At 31.0% G+C, this 15,476-nt stretch overlaps 1 protein-coding gene across 3 annotated transcripts; it reads left to right on the forward strand.

Annotated features, from left to right (window-relative positions):
• Positions 1 to 55: 55 nt before the first annotated feature.
• Positions 56 to 13,344, forward strand: LOC129791382 (frequenin-1). Of its 3 annotated transcripts, none has more exons than XM_055829541.1 (8): positions 56 to 85; positions 9,911 to 10,491; positions 11,282 to 11,306; positions 11,745 to 11,793; positions 11,918 to 12,007; positions 12,087 to 12,165; positions 12,406 to 12,494; positions 12,659 to 13,344. In XM_055829541.1, exons 2-8 carry the CDS (start codon positions 10,428 to 10,430, stop codon positions 12,824 to 12,826), a joined length of 564 nt encoding a protein of 187 aa, XP_055685516.1. In that variant the 5' UTR covers positions 56 to 85; positions 9,911 to 10,427; the 3' UTR covers positions 12,827 to 13,344. The 3 variants fall into 3 exon arrangements, with proteins under 3 accessions (XP_055685516.1, XP_055685513.1, XP_055685514.1); XM_055829538.1 differs by lacking the exon at positions 56 to 85 and adding an exon at positions 5,219 to 5,614; XM_055829539.1 differs by lacking the exon at positions 56 to 85 and adding an exon at positions 5,219 to 5,597.
• Positions 13,345 to 15,476: the final 2,132 nt, after the last annotated feature.

The raw sequence follows: 15,476 nt of genomic DNA on the forward strand, positions 1-15,476 counted from the left end.
GTTGCCTTTATCAACCAACAACCTCTAGAGCGAAACTCGTGGAAAAGCTCCTATTTATCGGCGAAATCTCACCTTTGTTGTCTAAGTAAGTATATTAATTATTTATTTTATTTATAGATATTTCTTTTCTATAAAATATTTTCTAAAAACTTACGATCAATTTTTCTTTTTTTATTAATTTACCTGAGCTTTCCTCTTTATTCAAATCTTCTCACTAAAGTGCGTAAACGCCTGCTAAGTTTTTCTTTATAAATAAAATTAAAAAGCTACTTAATTTTCTATAAAGTGATATATTTAAATATTAAACTTTAATAAAATTTCATACAATATAATTCTTTGATGGATAGGTACATAATATTTTTTTAATGTATTCACTGAATGGGATTAAAACATCATTACGTGATGCTAGGGGTTGATTAGAAAATTGATGGGACGAAAAAGAGGTGGAAAAATAAAATGTAGTACCTATACCGCCGACGACCGACCCTTCGAATTAAGGCCATACAACATGGTGGTAATGATATATAGGCTTGACAATTTAATACACCCACGAATGTATATTTTAATCCTACCCCATGACGGATGAAATATCCTCCCAACGTGCTCACTTTATATTCCTGTTTTTGGGAAAATATTATGTATATACGATTTTTTATGCGTAATGTCGCGAGGCATTACGCTGCAAAATATTTAATGATTTATTTTTGTGCGTACAATACACATAAATTCATACATAATACACATCATAGCGTAACTTTTGGTGGATTTAATCACCAGACAAACTGTGGGGTGGTTTGGTGACTATACAAACCAACACTGATATTACATAAAATCCCACCACCACGCATTTCTCCCCCCCCCCTGCTGAGAATTATTTGCTTCTCGAGGCCTTTATTTATAAATATCCCATGTATATATACATATGTACTTGAAGGCTCACATGGGCAGAAATTATCAAAAAAAAAAAAAAGAAAACTTGGGGGTGGCTCAAAATGATGGTGGTGTTGTAATATGTATTATAGAGGATATTGATAAAGGAATGGGGAATGCCTTAATCACACGCTAAAGGTTTCGCTTTCGCTTTGCCAGTCCAGGGTTGTGAGAGTGAGCTTAAAAGCAAATTCACGGCCATTGAGCTAAAAATATATATCATACATACATATCTAGCATGTTTATCCAATTTTTCCCTTTTCCATTTAATTTTTGCTGGTTGGTGGTGGGTTTAAGGGGTCAAGAATCAATTGGGTGCTCCTTGTGGTTATTTCATGATATATGTGTATTTATATCAAGAAATTGCCCTCATTAGATCTTTCCTCCTTTTTTTTTGCTTCTCATCCATCCCTCGATTGTATTTCATCGCCCACACCCATTTGGAGATTATAATCAATTTTATTGTTACGGGGTTGGTTTTGCGATGGGAATAACATCTCAATTTGTCTTTGGCATGTTTTGCTTAAGGAGCGACGTTGTAGTTCTCCCTAAAATAATTGGTTCTCTTTTCTGTTGTCAAATGACTTCTATAGATAGGCAAAAAAAAAGCTCTGCTTGAATTGAAAATTGAAAATAATAATTAATTTTACCTTGATACATTGTACATAATTAACAGGGGACGTATATTACATAAATTGGCACAAATAATAAAACATTTCAACTACATGTTGTTCAACAACATAATAAATAGGGAAATTAAAATATTTGTGAGATTGTTCTCATTGACAGAGAATTTCTGGTTAAACTCAAATGACGGAAATTACATTAATTTGCAACATATTCCCAGCAGGAGCAAAAGTTGAAATGTTGCTATTACAGTGGTGGGGAGGCGAGGTGGGTAATAAAATCATACAAGAATTTCAGCACGACTTGCCTTGAGGCACTTTTCTCCAAAAATTCAATAATTATTAAAACACCCGCACGTTTAATTGCTCCACTAAGTTTTGCTAAAACTCCATTTAATTTAATTTGCAATTATATTGAACTTTTCCCACTTTTCCATATAACAGATCAACACTCACTTAATGTTTTTATACCAAATAAATTGACACAACTTTTACAATTTCAATTTAATTAATTAAATGTTTAAGAAAAAAATCATAATTACATTTTATTGATGTGGTTTGTACATATGTAGCTTATATGCTACTACCTGCTGTGTAAGGAAGGATAACTGTTGCTCAATAATAATTATTTATTAATCTACTACACACCAAATATTGGATGTATAACAGCAACAATAAAACAAAGCTCAACTCATGGATTTTTCGAAGGGGATGTCTCTATCCAACCCCCATGAGGGTTCTCTACAACAAAAAAAAACATACATATAGCCATCCCCACATGTGTTGCTTGGTAAAGTATTGTCTACACTGTTTAGGGGTGGGGGTGGGTGAGTTTAGCACGGGTGGTGGGAAGCCCTGAAGAACAATTAATGTTTAGCCTTTGATCAACACACCAGAGAGTACCATCAACGGAAGCCTTTAGTATCCCCCCTCGTAATTCAGGCCATTCTCCCACATCATTGTGTTATGCGGAGGAAACAACCTCTCATACACATAGGAGGACGACGACCAAAGCACCCACTCACCCAAAAAGCTCCACTCTCAATACAGAATGTGTGCAAGAATAGGCTGAAACGGCTGAAACAATAACAAACAATAAAATTGATTTGATGTCGACTAATCGATTCAGTCACGCAACTTTGGGACGAGAGGGCAATTTGATAACATTGGATAAGCGGAGGATGGTATGTAATTTACAACAAAAAAAGAAATGATTTGAAGCCATTGAGAAAGTTATGCTGGTACATATTTTAAGGGTTTTAGCAATTTATTAATATTTTTTTGACCAAATTGCATTTCTTCTCCAACCGTTTTACACGCCAAAAGCTCCCAAAAGCTTTTCTGTGAAATTTCTGTGTGAAAAAGCATACAATTTAGGAAGGTAAGTAAAAGCACCACAAAGTTAACCTACCTATAAAGTGTGAATAAACAAAATAAATGAAATGGTAGCCTGGATCCCTGTAAGTGTATAATATGTTGAAAATACTTTTGTTGAAAAAGCTTCCAGTACTTTGTCATTAATCTCCTCCTCATATATGGTTTTACCCTCTCTATACGTTATATACATTTCAAGTTCAGCATAAACCATAAGCTGTGTGGTTGAGCTTTTCATGTATGTATGTATGTATGCAGCACATACATTGGAATTTATGTGCGAGGCAAGAAGCTCTTGCTTGAGAAAGTGTTGGCTAAATGACTAGACTGAGACTCCGCTCTCTCTCTCTCTGTACGATAAGGGAGGATTCTTATGCTCAATTTATGTTTCCCAAATCTCTAAATAGGTATTATTTTTGGGCTTTGTTGTGCGTGCTTCTGTTCAGGCGTAAGCAAGGTGTGTTTATTATTGTGTGAATAACTCAACCAAGAAATACGTCCAAATAATTAGGAGACTTTCTGCAAAAAATATTCTCTTTCTCTCTCTCTCACCCTTACTCCTTACACGATGAGAGAAACACCAAGGGCACCAAGCCTAATACCGCAAAGACTGTTGAACTTCCATTAAAGAAAGCTCTCGCGGTATTTCCGTCATCAATTTCCAAATTGATTGAGGTGTGGAAACATTCTAAACATTCTCTATATAGAAAAATATGCAAATTAGAAATATTTAGTCATAATTCAAACCTGAATTTTTTTTGACTATTTACTTGAATTGAGCTTTTTAATAATTTTGTAAAAGAAAGATTTGGCTACAAATTTAAATAATAAAAAACATTGAACTTCTTCTATTCACGTGAGAAATTCCTCAATTGTAAATTTCAACAGCTCATTGGGTAATTTATCATTCCTTATCAGTGTAGTTTCACCTTTACACAAAGGACTCCATTATGTATGTACATAGTGTACTCCAAATACCTTCAATTTCATACCCCTTTAGCTTTAACACATCGTATAGTGTAAATTTTGCATTGGATTGTTATTAGGTGTATTATATATTTAGCTCTTTGTGTTCACAACCATCATGATTCACCTTTTCTGTACTATCACAACACCCGATATTCTTCCCTTAATTTAGTACCTACCTTATAATTTTAATATTTAACGGAATTACATAAAAGAATATCGGTGATAAAGTTACTAAAAAAAAAACAAATTCAAACAGTAAAGAAAATTCTGTAGCTTAAGAATGACTAAAAAAATAAAAATAAAATAAAAATCCGCTTGAGTGAATATTTCAAGAACATTTAGATAACAGACAAAAACATCTCCATGCTCCTCCTCTCTGGAGCTTATCAAGATAGGAAAAATTATGAGGGAGAAAATAAAAAAAAGGTATACATACACCGAAAAAAAAAGCTTAAGGGAAAGGTGAATAAAAAATGCTTAAGAGGGTGCTAAAGAGATCCCCGCACAAAATATGGGATCTCACATTTCTTCAACCCCTCTCACCTATTTTTTCATGAATTTTCCTTAACACCACAATATTGAAATGTGAAGTGAAAAAGATTCACAGCTACCGATAAAAAGTTTCAAGTCATCATCAGTCATCTGAGTTTTTGTTAATCATCTTAGAATTTGTTATGTACCTATATAATTTCATCACTTTGAACCACTGAACATAGTGTTATGTATTTATTTACATAAAAAAATGAAAAGGAGATTTAACCTTAATGGTATGGTTAAGAATTCTTGAAGAAAATATTCAAGAGAATGGAGACAAATCATAATGTAGTTATTTGAATTTGAGGTACTTTTTTGATACAACAATTTTTACTCTTTTTTCTAATTTCTGCTCTTATGTATGTATTTATATAATTTGTGTCACTATCTATCTCATAAATCATAAAAAAATAGTTAAATGCCTTATTTCAAAGTTTCAAAAAACTCTTTAAAATATAAATAAGTAAAATGGCGCAAAATGTCCCGAAAAAAGCACAAAAAACTCTTTCTAAAAAATACAATACGTGTAAATGAAAAATGTTTATATACAACGCATGATGCAGACCCCTAAAGTACATATATGTATGTATATATAGCAAGCTATTTCGAGAATCGAGAGATACGCAGATAGAACCACAAAAAAAGCTCTCACAACCACCTAATCTCTGCATAACGCATATTTGCAAAAGCACCCGTCGTGGTTCCAGGGAAAAGTTCTCTCTTTTTCTCTCTCAGAGAGAAAGCAAAGCACACACACATACATATGCAAGAATATTTGGTGTTCGTGACCCGGAGAGCTTTCTGCTGCTCACCAGAGCTTTCTGCTGCTTACAGGCTCATTCGGGCAATCAGTGTGTCAGAAGCTCCCATCAGGAGAAGATTGTTCCAATGTGTTTGGTGTATCTTTGTAGAATATTTAGTTTGTCTGTGTGGTAAAAAAAAGAAGAAAAAGGAGAGATAAAAAGCGATTATTTAGGGGCACGAAAAGCAAAAATTTCTCTGTAAATATCATCCAATTGTTAATTGGTGTGTAATGCAAAAAAATAATCTGGAGATAGGACGAAAAGAAAGTTATATATTGTGAAATTACAAGTTCACTTCAAGGAGAAGGATAATATATATACATACATAGAAACGTGAAGGAAGGATAGAGCTGGGAAAAAAGTATATATATATAGATGGTAATTCTGTTCTTTGTCTTTTGAGAATTAGCATATGAAAAAAAAATCGAACGAAATGTTCTTTTCCAATTTGACTTTAGAAGTTCCTTCCACCATCATTGTGATAAAATCAATTTTCTTGATAGTGTTCCGTCCCCTCTGCAAGCAACTCTTTTCTATACCTACCCATTCGAACTTTATCATTCATTTCGACGTCCTTCTATACATACATTTTCAAACTATGTTGTCCGATGGGAAGTAAGTTTGGCCCGAGGGAAAAAAAAATAATTCAATTAATATATTTAAAAAAAATATCTCTTTTCGCCATCAAAAGCTCAGCTTTTTTTTTTGTTGGACAGAGATGTCGAAAGAATGGAAGTTGTAATGTTGTGCATGAGTAAAGTCAATGTTAGCAACAACCTTGGAAGTTCTCTACGACAGATTTTACATTTAAAGGTACTACCTATATACTTTTGGTACCCTGTTGATGGTGCACGAAGAGGACAATATTTTCGTGTTACATGAAATGTACATCACACACATTTTGTTGTGTTTTATGTATACTTTACTCCCACTCTTGCTTATTTTTTTTGTCTTCCAAAATATTCTCTTTTTTTCCTAATTTGTGGTAACAGAACTTGCAATTTTCACCCCAAAGTGTGGTTTTTGGTTGCGTAAAAGAGTGGTTACGTAAAGAGAAATATACAACCAACAAAATGTACAAACTTCATTCCCTCTCTCTCTCTCTTTCTAAAATAAAGTATCAATTGAAATTAATTAAAAGTTATTACAAATGTTGATACATAGTTCTATATATACGGCAGGAGTTGTAAATTGAGAGAGTTAAAGAAAAAAAGGAACTTTTCTTGTATACTTCCGTCTGATCATATTGATTTTGTTCACAACTAATTTCCGTCTGTTGCCTGTCTCTTTTCTTTCGAAAGCTTTTTAAAAAAAAATGTGCAATTATAGTTATTTCCAAGAGAAATATGTGTATCTTACGAGTTATATATGTATATGAGAAGATTATTGTCGTCTTTGTGGCGACAGTGAGCAGGAAGTAAAATTCCTTTTAGAGCTATCTATAAATTATTTATTGCACAAAATCCTGGTGGCGTACAGAAGTGCTGTTGCTCATCAGAGCCCATCACAGAGCATTCAAATAAATATATCCCCCATGTGACTATATATATTATATACATGTTAATTGCATACATATAAATAAGAACAGAGAAAATTATAATGTGGCAATGGGGACGCCTGGTGGTTTTTCAACCAGATACTCCATTCACTTCAAATATTTATCTTCAACCCCAACTCCCACACACTTTCACACACAAACACAAACACACTTATATTCATACGCACAGGGTAGGATATATAACAGCCTCCCATCCACAGTGTGACGTGTATCCATTTACAATAATATTCTAGAACGAACTTTTCTACATATCTCTCAGTCAGACTTCAAATTTGGCGCACCCACCCCCCCTTAAGTTTCATTGCGGCTGGTGCCGTATATGAAATGTTACACCATATAAATAAATAAATAATCTAAAGGGCGTCTTAAATTTATTTTGCTCATTGTACCATCAGGGGGTATCACAGATGTGTGTGAAAAATATGCGACGCATGAATAATGCATAAATTCATGTAAAAAAATAAATAAAGGGATATGGTTAGAATGATATGGACTGTTTTCATTAAAAATCCTCGTAAAGTTTGACCATTCTGTAAAATTTGAGTAATTTCATACAGCTTTGTCTTGGCTTTTGCAAAGTACTTTTGTAATAAATACCTATCTCTTGTTTTTGTGAATAACGCCTGTACTTTGAAGCATTGAGCTTTCGTATCGTACATAGAAAAGCTCAAACTTAATTTCTCACATTTAATATTCTCAGCCTCCACTTGAAACTTTTACCTTATTTTTTTTCATTCTAAAAGCGGAATAAATTCAACAAAATATTCCTCTCAAATAACATTCAATCCGTTCAATGGTAGTCTTTTGCTGCTTATGGGATGCGGTTGAATTCGACTGTGAGAATAGAAGTGACGCATTAGTGGACGAATCATTTAAAATTTATGGATGAATGGCATACAAAGTGACGCGAGGGTGTACATTCGTACATATGTGCAATTTGTATTGAGTATTTGTTGATCCTCCTTGCAAACAAATCCTATATCGTCAATCTCTCTAAAAGTTATTTTCCCGCATTTTCTCTTTTCGCGTTGTTTCTTATTTTTCCACCACACATGGAGGGACTTTGTGTAGATAAATCTCATAAATTTCTATATTTATTCCACTCACACTCTTAGTTCTTAGTCCAATGTTTCTGCTGATTTTTTTTCCACTTGCGTCTATGGTCAGAGTTGAATGGTATTCATGGAGAAATTTCTCCTAAAGAAATTGGAAAATATAATCTCATAAAAATCTCATATTTTCGAACATTTATATAACAATATTTCGGCTAGTCTGTTCTTTTTGTTTCACTTTAACTGAAAATTATTGAATGACAATTCCATCGTCATTTTGTTTCTTAGTATAAGTATATGTCGGTATACATACTAATAATACATAACGTACTCGTATCGTACCATAGAGAGAGAGAGAGAGAAAAAATCCATCATGGTTAAAAGCTCCCTAAACCGAAAGCTCCCATCAATAGTTATTCTTCTCATATCATTTAGTGTCTGATTCTAAAGGCCTATACTTTTCAGACTTGGTATTATTTGCTACTGTAAGGGTAAAGTAGGTATAAGGGATCGATTGCCAATAGAGAAAATAACGTGAAATGTGTCCCCATTGAGTCAGTTCAGTGCGATAAATTTATGAAAAGGGGAGAGATGAGGGTGGACTTGGAAATTGCGGAGGTGGTAGGTACCATTCTCTGTGTGATTATGTTGTATATAATACATGGTCACCTACACAACGAACACTATCTTTTCCAGCATTAGGATTTTTTTTCTTTCAACTAATACAACCTACTTTTTTTTTAGAAGAATATTACCGATATTTCTCACATCACCGCTTCTTTTTTTTCTTGGTCTTTTAGAAGGTTCGTTGTGTGATAAACTCAGTGTATTGTAGGTACAAAAGCAGAGAATAGGTAAAAGAAATCATTTTCCTAAAAAAAATGTTTTTTATCGTCAGAGAAAAAGGAAGAATATGAAGGAAAAGAGAAAAAGTCGCAAAAGGAAAAATGAAAAAACCAAATATTCTCCACACACAATGTGAAATTATTATTCAATACTATGTTAGTTATTGCGATTTTATGTCATATTGCAATTTCATTTTATCGAAGAAGATACCGTCGTGAAAGTATTAAAAAAAAGTATATCTAGACGAAAGCATGAAAGTATGTATTTATATACTTATATAATCAATATAGGTAATATTGATTTTTATTCCTCACCAAATGCAAAAAAAGACTTCTTTCGGAGAGAAAATTTTAGGAAATTTTCCTATATTTAAAACAACTCTTACTGATACATAATGTATATATAGTAAAATTTGCAGACATTCCAAAACTTATTTTCGTCTCAATATCAGTTCATCTTCCTGTTGCTATATGTTTGGTACTTTTTGGTTTTACAACATATTGGACATGAGAATTTTCCAAAAGAAAATATCCCCATATGCTTTAAAAAAAAGAAAATGGCATAATAAAATCCCATTTGCGCTGATGTTTGATGGTGCAGAGCGAAGGGAAAATATGCAACACAATGTGTGGTACTTATCCCAAAAAAAAAGATCTATGCATTACTTGGCACAGCATATACCTACACATACATATAAGAAGAAGTTGCAAAGCCTAGGAGCAATTCACTCATCCGGAGTGATAATATTTTATGCCTCATCCTCTCCTAGAAAATCTCTCTCTCTCCCATTTTGGTGTATTAAATTACACCATGTATGATATATACATAGGTATATGAAGCTCATATAATAACGTGGTGTCGCAGCTTGTGAGAGCCCAAAGAAACCATATACTGGCTGACTTAAAAAAATACAACCCTATTCTGTTCTATATTATCTACAACCCCATTAAATCCCAAAATTCTCTCCATAATGACATCTTCAACATCTAAATTTTCTGCGACAGTAGCATCATTGTCTCGTCACCATCTTCACTCACCACATCATTGAACGAAGGCTTTTTTTGTGCCGCAAATGAATATAATTTATTGTATTTTATGTATAGGTGGAAAGTATATATACATAGATAGGGGAAAACTATCAAGAATTTTCGTTTTATAACAAAAAGATCTTCAAACATTGAAAAGTATTTAATTTCCTTTCTTTTATTTCTTTTTCAGAGCAAAGGAAATCAAATTGGAAAATAATGTGATTTTGCCCTAAAAGAAAGAAGGAATTTCTTATATGGTGAAGTGAAAAATAAAAAATTAACTTGTGTTGTGTTATTTAAATAGAGAAGAAACTTAAACTAAAATAAAAACTATGATGGCACATAGAGACTAACAGAGAACACTAAAAAAGGAAAAAAAAAGAAAGAAAACTAACGAGAGTACAGTGAAAGCTAAAACCTGTGATTAATTACCAAGGAAAATAGTACGACAAATTGAATTGAGTGGAAAGTGTTGTTATTTAGGGATGTTTGAATGGCATCAGGTTTAAAAGTTTAATTGGGCAGCAATTATCCTTGGGGGGAGAATTTGCCCTTTTATTTCAAATGTAAGAAGAGCAAAATCGGCCACTCCACTCCCTTCTCTTCTTCATTGTGTGAATAGAAGTGGATAAAGAAAAAAAAACGATTAAATATAATAAAAAGTCGTACTAATAGTGATAGTTTGAGGTCTTTCAACATCGCACAACATGGGAAAGAAAAATTCTAAACTAAAGCAGGATACAATTGATCGATTAACAACAGCTACGTACTGTAAGTCCCTAAAAATAGTACCTTGATTTTTGAAGAATTAAACTTAAGTCCATTTTGGCAGCTTTGCATATATAAGTAATGTACTTTAATTGCCTCTCTTAAATCACGATAATTCCCTCATTATATTCTGTCACTTCATAGTAGCTTTTTAGCATAGACAACTTTGTTACATTATACCAGACAGAATTATTAAAGTTATATACATAAGTAAAAGTTCTTCTTCCTTGTACAAGGTATATCTTTGTGCCCATTTACATATAACTTTCTTTTTCCACATTTACACTTACCTTCCTGTAATTTTTGTTAGATTTTATTTATCTCAAAAACTTCTATCGCAACAGCATACACGCGGAACACGAAAGATAATGCGAGGAAGGTGTTTTTCTGTGAAGAATAAAACGTGTTGGTACACCTTAAGAGATAAAGTTCACAACGAAGATGGTTGAAGAAGTATATGTACAGAATAGCAAAGTATAATATAAATATAATCCATCTTTTCATAATCTTCACACTTGTAAATACCAGCAACAGGTTAAATATATCTACTTCTAACTTATTTCCACATTTATTATTTTGATAAGGAAATAATTATTAAATTCATTGTAATGATTTTTTTTTCATTTAAAAAGAATTGATTATTTTGTAGAATTCCAATAATATTAAAGAGGCTAATTTTGATAATTTTATTTACTTGAAAATTACAATTTCAACACAACGTAGAAGGATGAGAATTAAGGGAAATCTCTTATTTATTTCATGCTCTCTTAACATCTAATGTGGGATATGTTAGTCACTGAAAAAGAAATTAGACAGTGGTAAGTTGAATTTAAACTATAGAACAGCATGTAAAATATCACCCAATTTTTTTTTTAAATTTCATTAAAAAAAATCGATTTATTAAAAAGTGCGAAGAGTTTTCTTCCTACCAATAACTATTGACATGAAATACAATTTATTGTCTATTCTAAAATTCTTATGTGCTTCTTGAAAAGTAAATAATATAAAATGCATCAATTATGTACAATTAAAAAAACAAAAAAAAATGGGAAAATTAAATTTGAATTTGATGAATTTCTGCCATCATCATTGTTGTTGGTGAATAAATTACTTCAAATTGATTTTCCCATCATTTCCAGAATCTATATAGCCATCAATTTTAAACCCTCATTTTCCTCTTTAGAACGTCTGTTTTCTCTACAATCTGTCTCTTCTTCTTCTCTTGTATTTTTTTTCTTCCTCTGCACACTTTCTAGGCATAAAGGATTTCTCAAAGACTGTCCCAATGGATTGCTAACAGAGCAGGTGAATTATCTTTCAATGTATTATTTCCATAACTATTTTACTTATTCTTTAATATAGAATCTACAACTATTGGATTATTTTGATGGGCATTTTCTTATTAAATTTTTATCGTCTCTACTTTTAGGGTTTCATCAAGATTTACAAGCAATTTTTTCCACAAGGAGATCCCAGTAAATTTGCATCTCTTGTCTTTCGAGTATTTGATGAAAATAATGTAAGAGTTTTAATTAATTTTTTTCTTAATAATCTGCATTCTTTTTGATGATTTTATGATTTTTGCCTTTTTCTCATAGGATGGTTCAATTGAATTTGAGGAATTTATTCGAGCACTCTCAATTACGTCCAGAGGAAATCTCGACGAGAAGCTTCATTGTAAGTATCGTTCATATGACCTCATACTTTATTTCAGAAAGAATGGACACTATGTACAACCACCACTATTACCCATCGCTGTCCATTAATCATATGATATGTATATAACAAGATTTGCCATCACACTGGGTGGGTCAAAGTTGTGTCGTCTGTGGTGGACATAAAATTGCAACCATTAACAATACTTAAGGAGAAAGAGAGTCATTTTATCAATTCTTTTATTTCACCCACGACATATAGGGGCTTTTCGCTTGTACGACGTTGATAATGATGGCTACATTACACGTGACGAAATGTACAACATTGTGGATGCAATTTACCAGATGGTGGTAAGTATAAAATTTCAAAAAGGATCCTCTTAAATTGAAGAGTCTCTCTTTGTTTTTCTCTAATCAACATTAAAGTGCATCTTTTTTATGAATTTTTTCATACATTTATGTTGAGAATTGGAAGAAAGACTTCTTCAATAGTTTTTTTTATCTTCTTTTTGTAGGGGCAGCAACCACAAACAGAAGATGAAAATACACCACAGAAACGTGTTGATAAGATTTTTGATCAAATGGACAAAAATCACGATGATCGACTTACATTGGAAGAGTTCAGGGAAGGTAGCAAAGCAGATCCAAGAATCGTACAAGCACTTAGTTTAGGTGGTGACTAATCATGTGGAAGTTAGTGTGGGTTTGTAGTGTTAATAATAAACCAACATAAAACGCATAATATTAAAATATTCATTGGGTAAACATTCTATTTGATCAAGAATCAAGAGCATGGAACGTCTCTCAAATTACTAATCATACCCCTAAAACATAATATAAAATTTCTAAGAAGTGACTAAAGATTTTTCTCTCCTTAACTCAAACAAAACATAAGCTTTTGTGTAAAAAGAAAAAAGAAATAAAAAAAATTCATCTCGACATTATAGTTGATAAAGAAGAATGAATTTTTGCTCTTGAATTTCACATCTTCCAGAATTTGGAATCTAAAAAACTAATTTAGTTATGTTTGAAAATTATTTTTTGTTAATGTTTGAAAACCAATAATCGATATATTGTTGGTAAATATAACGCACACTATACTAACTTAAAAGTGTATGATTCTACTAAGCACTAGCTTACAAAGCCAACACTATTCTTCAGTTTATTTTAATAAACTTCTTTATCAAATTAATAAAAAAAATCTATAAGTTCTTTTCTTTTTAACAAGGAATCCCAGTGAATAATAATTCTGTATAGAATAACCTACCAATAGGTGAAAACAAGGACATATTAATAATAATTATGAAGGAAGAGAATAAGAGAAATGGAAAAGTCAATTTGTAATTTACAACTTCTAAGATAAAAAAAAACTTTTGAAATAAAATAAAAAATTTTCTTAAGATGACATCATGTTAATTAACTTTCTGGGCAATTTCCATTTGTTAAAGTATCTTTTTTTTTCCATATGTAGCATGTGGTGAAGATTTTCATTCCAAAGGGAGGAGAGAATGAGAATTCAAAATATGTCTTCTTTGACTTAAGATTGGTCTAAGAAGAAGCTAAGAGATAAATTGAAAATTCCCCTCAAGATTTTTCTTTATTGAAAATGTAAAATCAAACAATAAAATTGCCTTTAAAAGTTACTTATATGCATGTCCATCAATACACACATAATGCAAAATTAAACAACAACAAAAAACAATCTATAATTATAAATTTAAAAAAAGTGAAAAATAAATAAAGACTATCTTAAGAACTAATACCTATATTCCATAACTACTGTAAAATTGCTAATAAAAAAAAAACATGAACCCTTATAAAATTTACATACTTATGGTGGGCGATAACATAAATCATAAACCTAATGTAAAAAAAATAATTTGCATTAGCAATTTGTCATATTTCTTTCATTGAATACGACACAATAAAGAGGGAGAGAAAATGAAGGAAAAGCGGGGGAAGATTGATGAAAAACAAAAAACAATAAATTCATTAGAAGAAACATTTTCAAAAGAAAATTTTTGTAAATAAAATTTAATAATAAATAATTAGTAATGTAAAAGAGAAAATTAGACGCCGAATATAATGAAATTTTAATTTGCTCATAGTTCATGAAAGAAAAATAACGAATAAATTGCAAAAGAAAAAAAATGATATTAAATCGCAAAAAGGAAAAAAAAAGTCTCATAAGTGTTGTGCTTTATACAATATATATAATATAACAAAAAAAAAAGTAACGAAAAAAGAAAGAAAATTTTCAGCTTATAACATTAGTTTAAAATTAATAGAATAATTAAAAGAAAAATGAGATGATAAAAAATGTCTTTTAAATCTCCAAGCAATTAATTTTGAAGCAAAAAGAAAAGTTTTATCTCTTATTATATATAACTAAATATTACTTTTCTAGTGCCAGAATGATTATCAAGAAATTGCTGAAAATTAAATTAAAAAATAATAAATCCAACGCTATGTGAAATGTAGTAATGTATTATGAATTTTGAGGCCTAACATACGATGTAAATAATATTTAATTATTATCTGTTTGCGATGAAAACTTTTCGTTTTACAAAAAGAAACATTCGCATAAGAAATAAAGAGAAAAAAACGCAAAAAAATAAACCAAAATAACCTAACTTCATAACGTACGAGCATACCTTTGGTTGTCACGATGAAAAAAAAAAGAGAATATATAATATACAGTAAAAGCCGTCCTTTATGTTGCTACATGTTAATTTAAAGTTAACTCAAAAGGTTGAATAAATCAACAGAAAAAAATTCCACTCACTTTTTTCTTATTAAGGCACATTCTTTTCAGGCTGCACACCATCCAAAAAAAAAACGTATAATACGTTTTTTTTTTTGTTCTATTTAGATTAAATTTTAGATTCTTATTATTTTTCGCGTGAAAAAAATACAAAGTGGAAAAAAACGACATTCTGTACTGCTTCCTTTATTTTAAACTTTCTGTGATAAAATACAATCATAAAAAATATGCAATATGATGATAAGATAGACAAAAAAATTGAAAAGGTAAAAAGGGAAGAAGTTTAATAAAAAAAAATAAATCAGAGATTATGGAAAAATGAGAGAAATTTATGAAATTTTTGTGAAATAAAATCACGAGAATTTCTAAGAAAAAAAAAAGCTTTTTTGATTTGTTCAAAAAAAAAAGAGAAAAGAAATGGAAATACTTCTTACGAAGGTATATAATATAAAATGATGAAATGCAATAAAATGATCGAATAAATTATTATGCAATTATTGCAGTATTTTGTAAAAGAAAAAAAATTAAGAACAATTATGTACTGAAGTTGTTGTTATACTTATTATTGT

The sequence above is a fragment of the Lutzomyia longipalpis genome, chromosome 2 (genome assembly GCF_024334085.1).
Source record: "Lutzomyia longipalpis isolate SR_M1_2022 chromosome 2, ASM2433408v1".
NCBI classification, from domain to species: domain Eukaryota; kingdom Metazoa; phylum Arthropoda; class Insecta; order Diptera; family Psychodidae; genus Lutzomyia; species Lutzomyia longipalpis.

Coding starts and splice junctions, on each gene's coding strand:
- LOC129791382 (XM_055829541.1), top strand. CDS start 10,428: ATGGGAAAGAAAAATTCTAAACTAAAGCAGGATACAATTGATCGATTA. Junction 11,307..11,744: donor GAAAAAGAAATTAGACAGTG/GTAAGTTGAATT, acceptor CACACTTTCTAG/GCATAAAGGATTTCTCAAAG. Junction 11,794..11,917: donor ATGGATTGCTAACAGAGCAG/GTGAATTATCTT, acceptor CTCTACTTTTAG/GGTTTCATCAAGATTTACAA.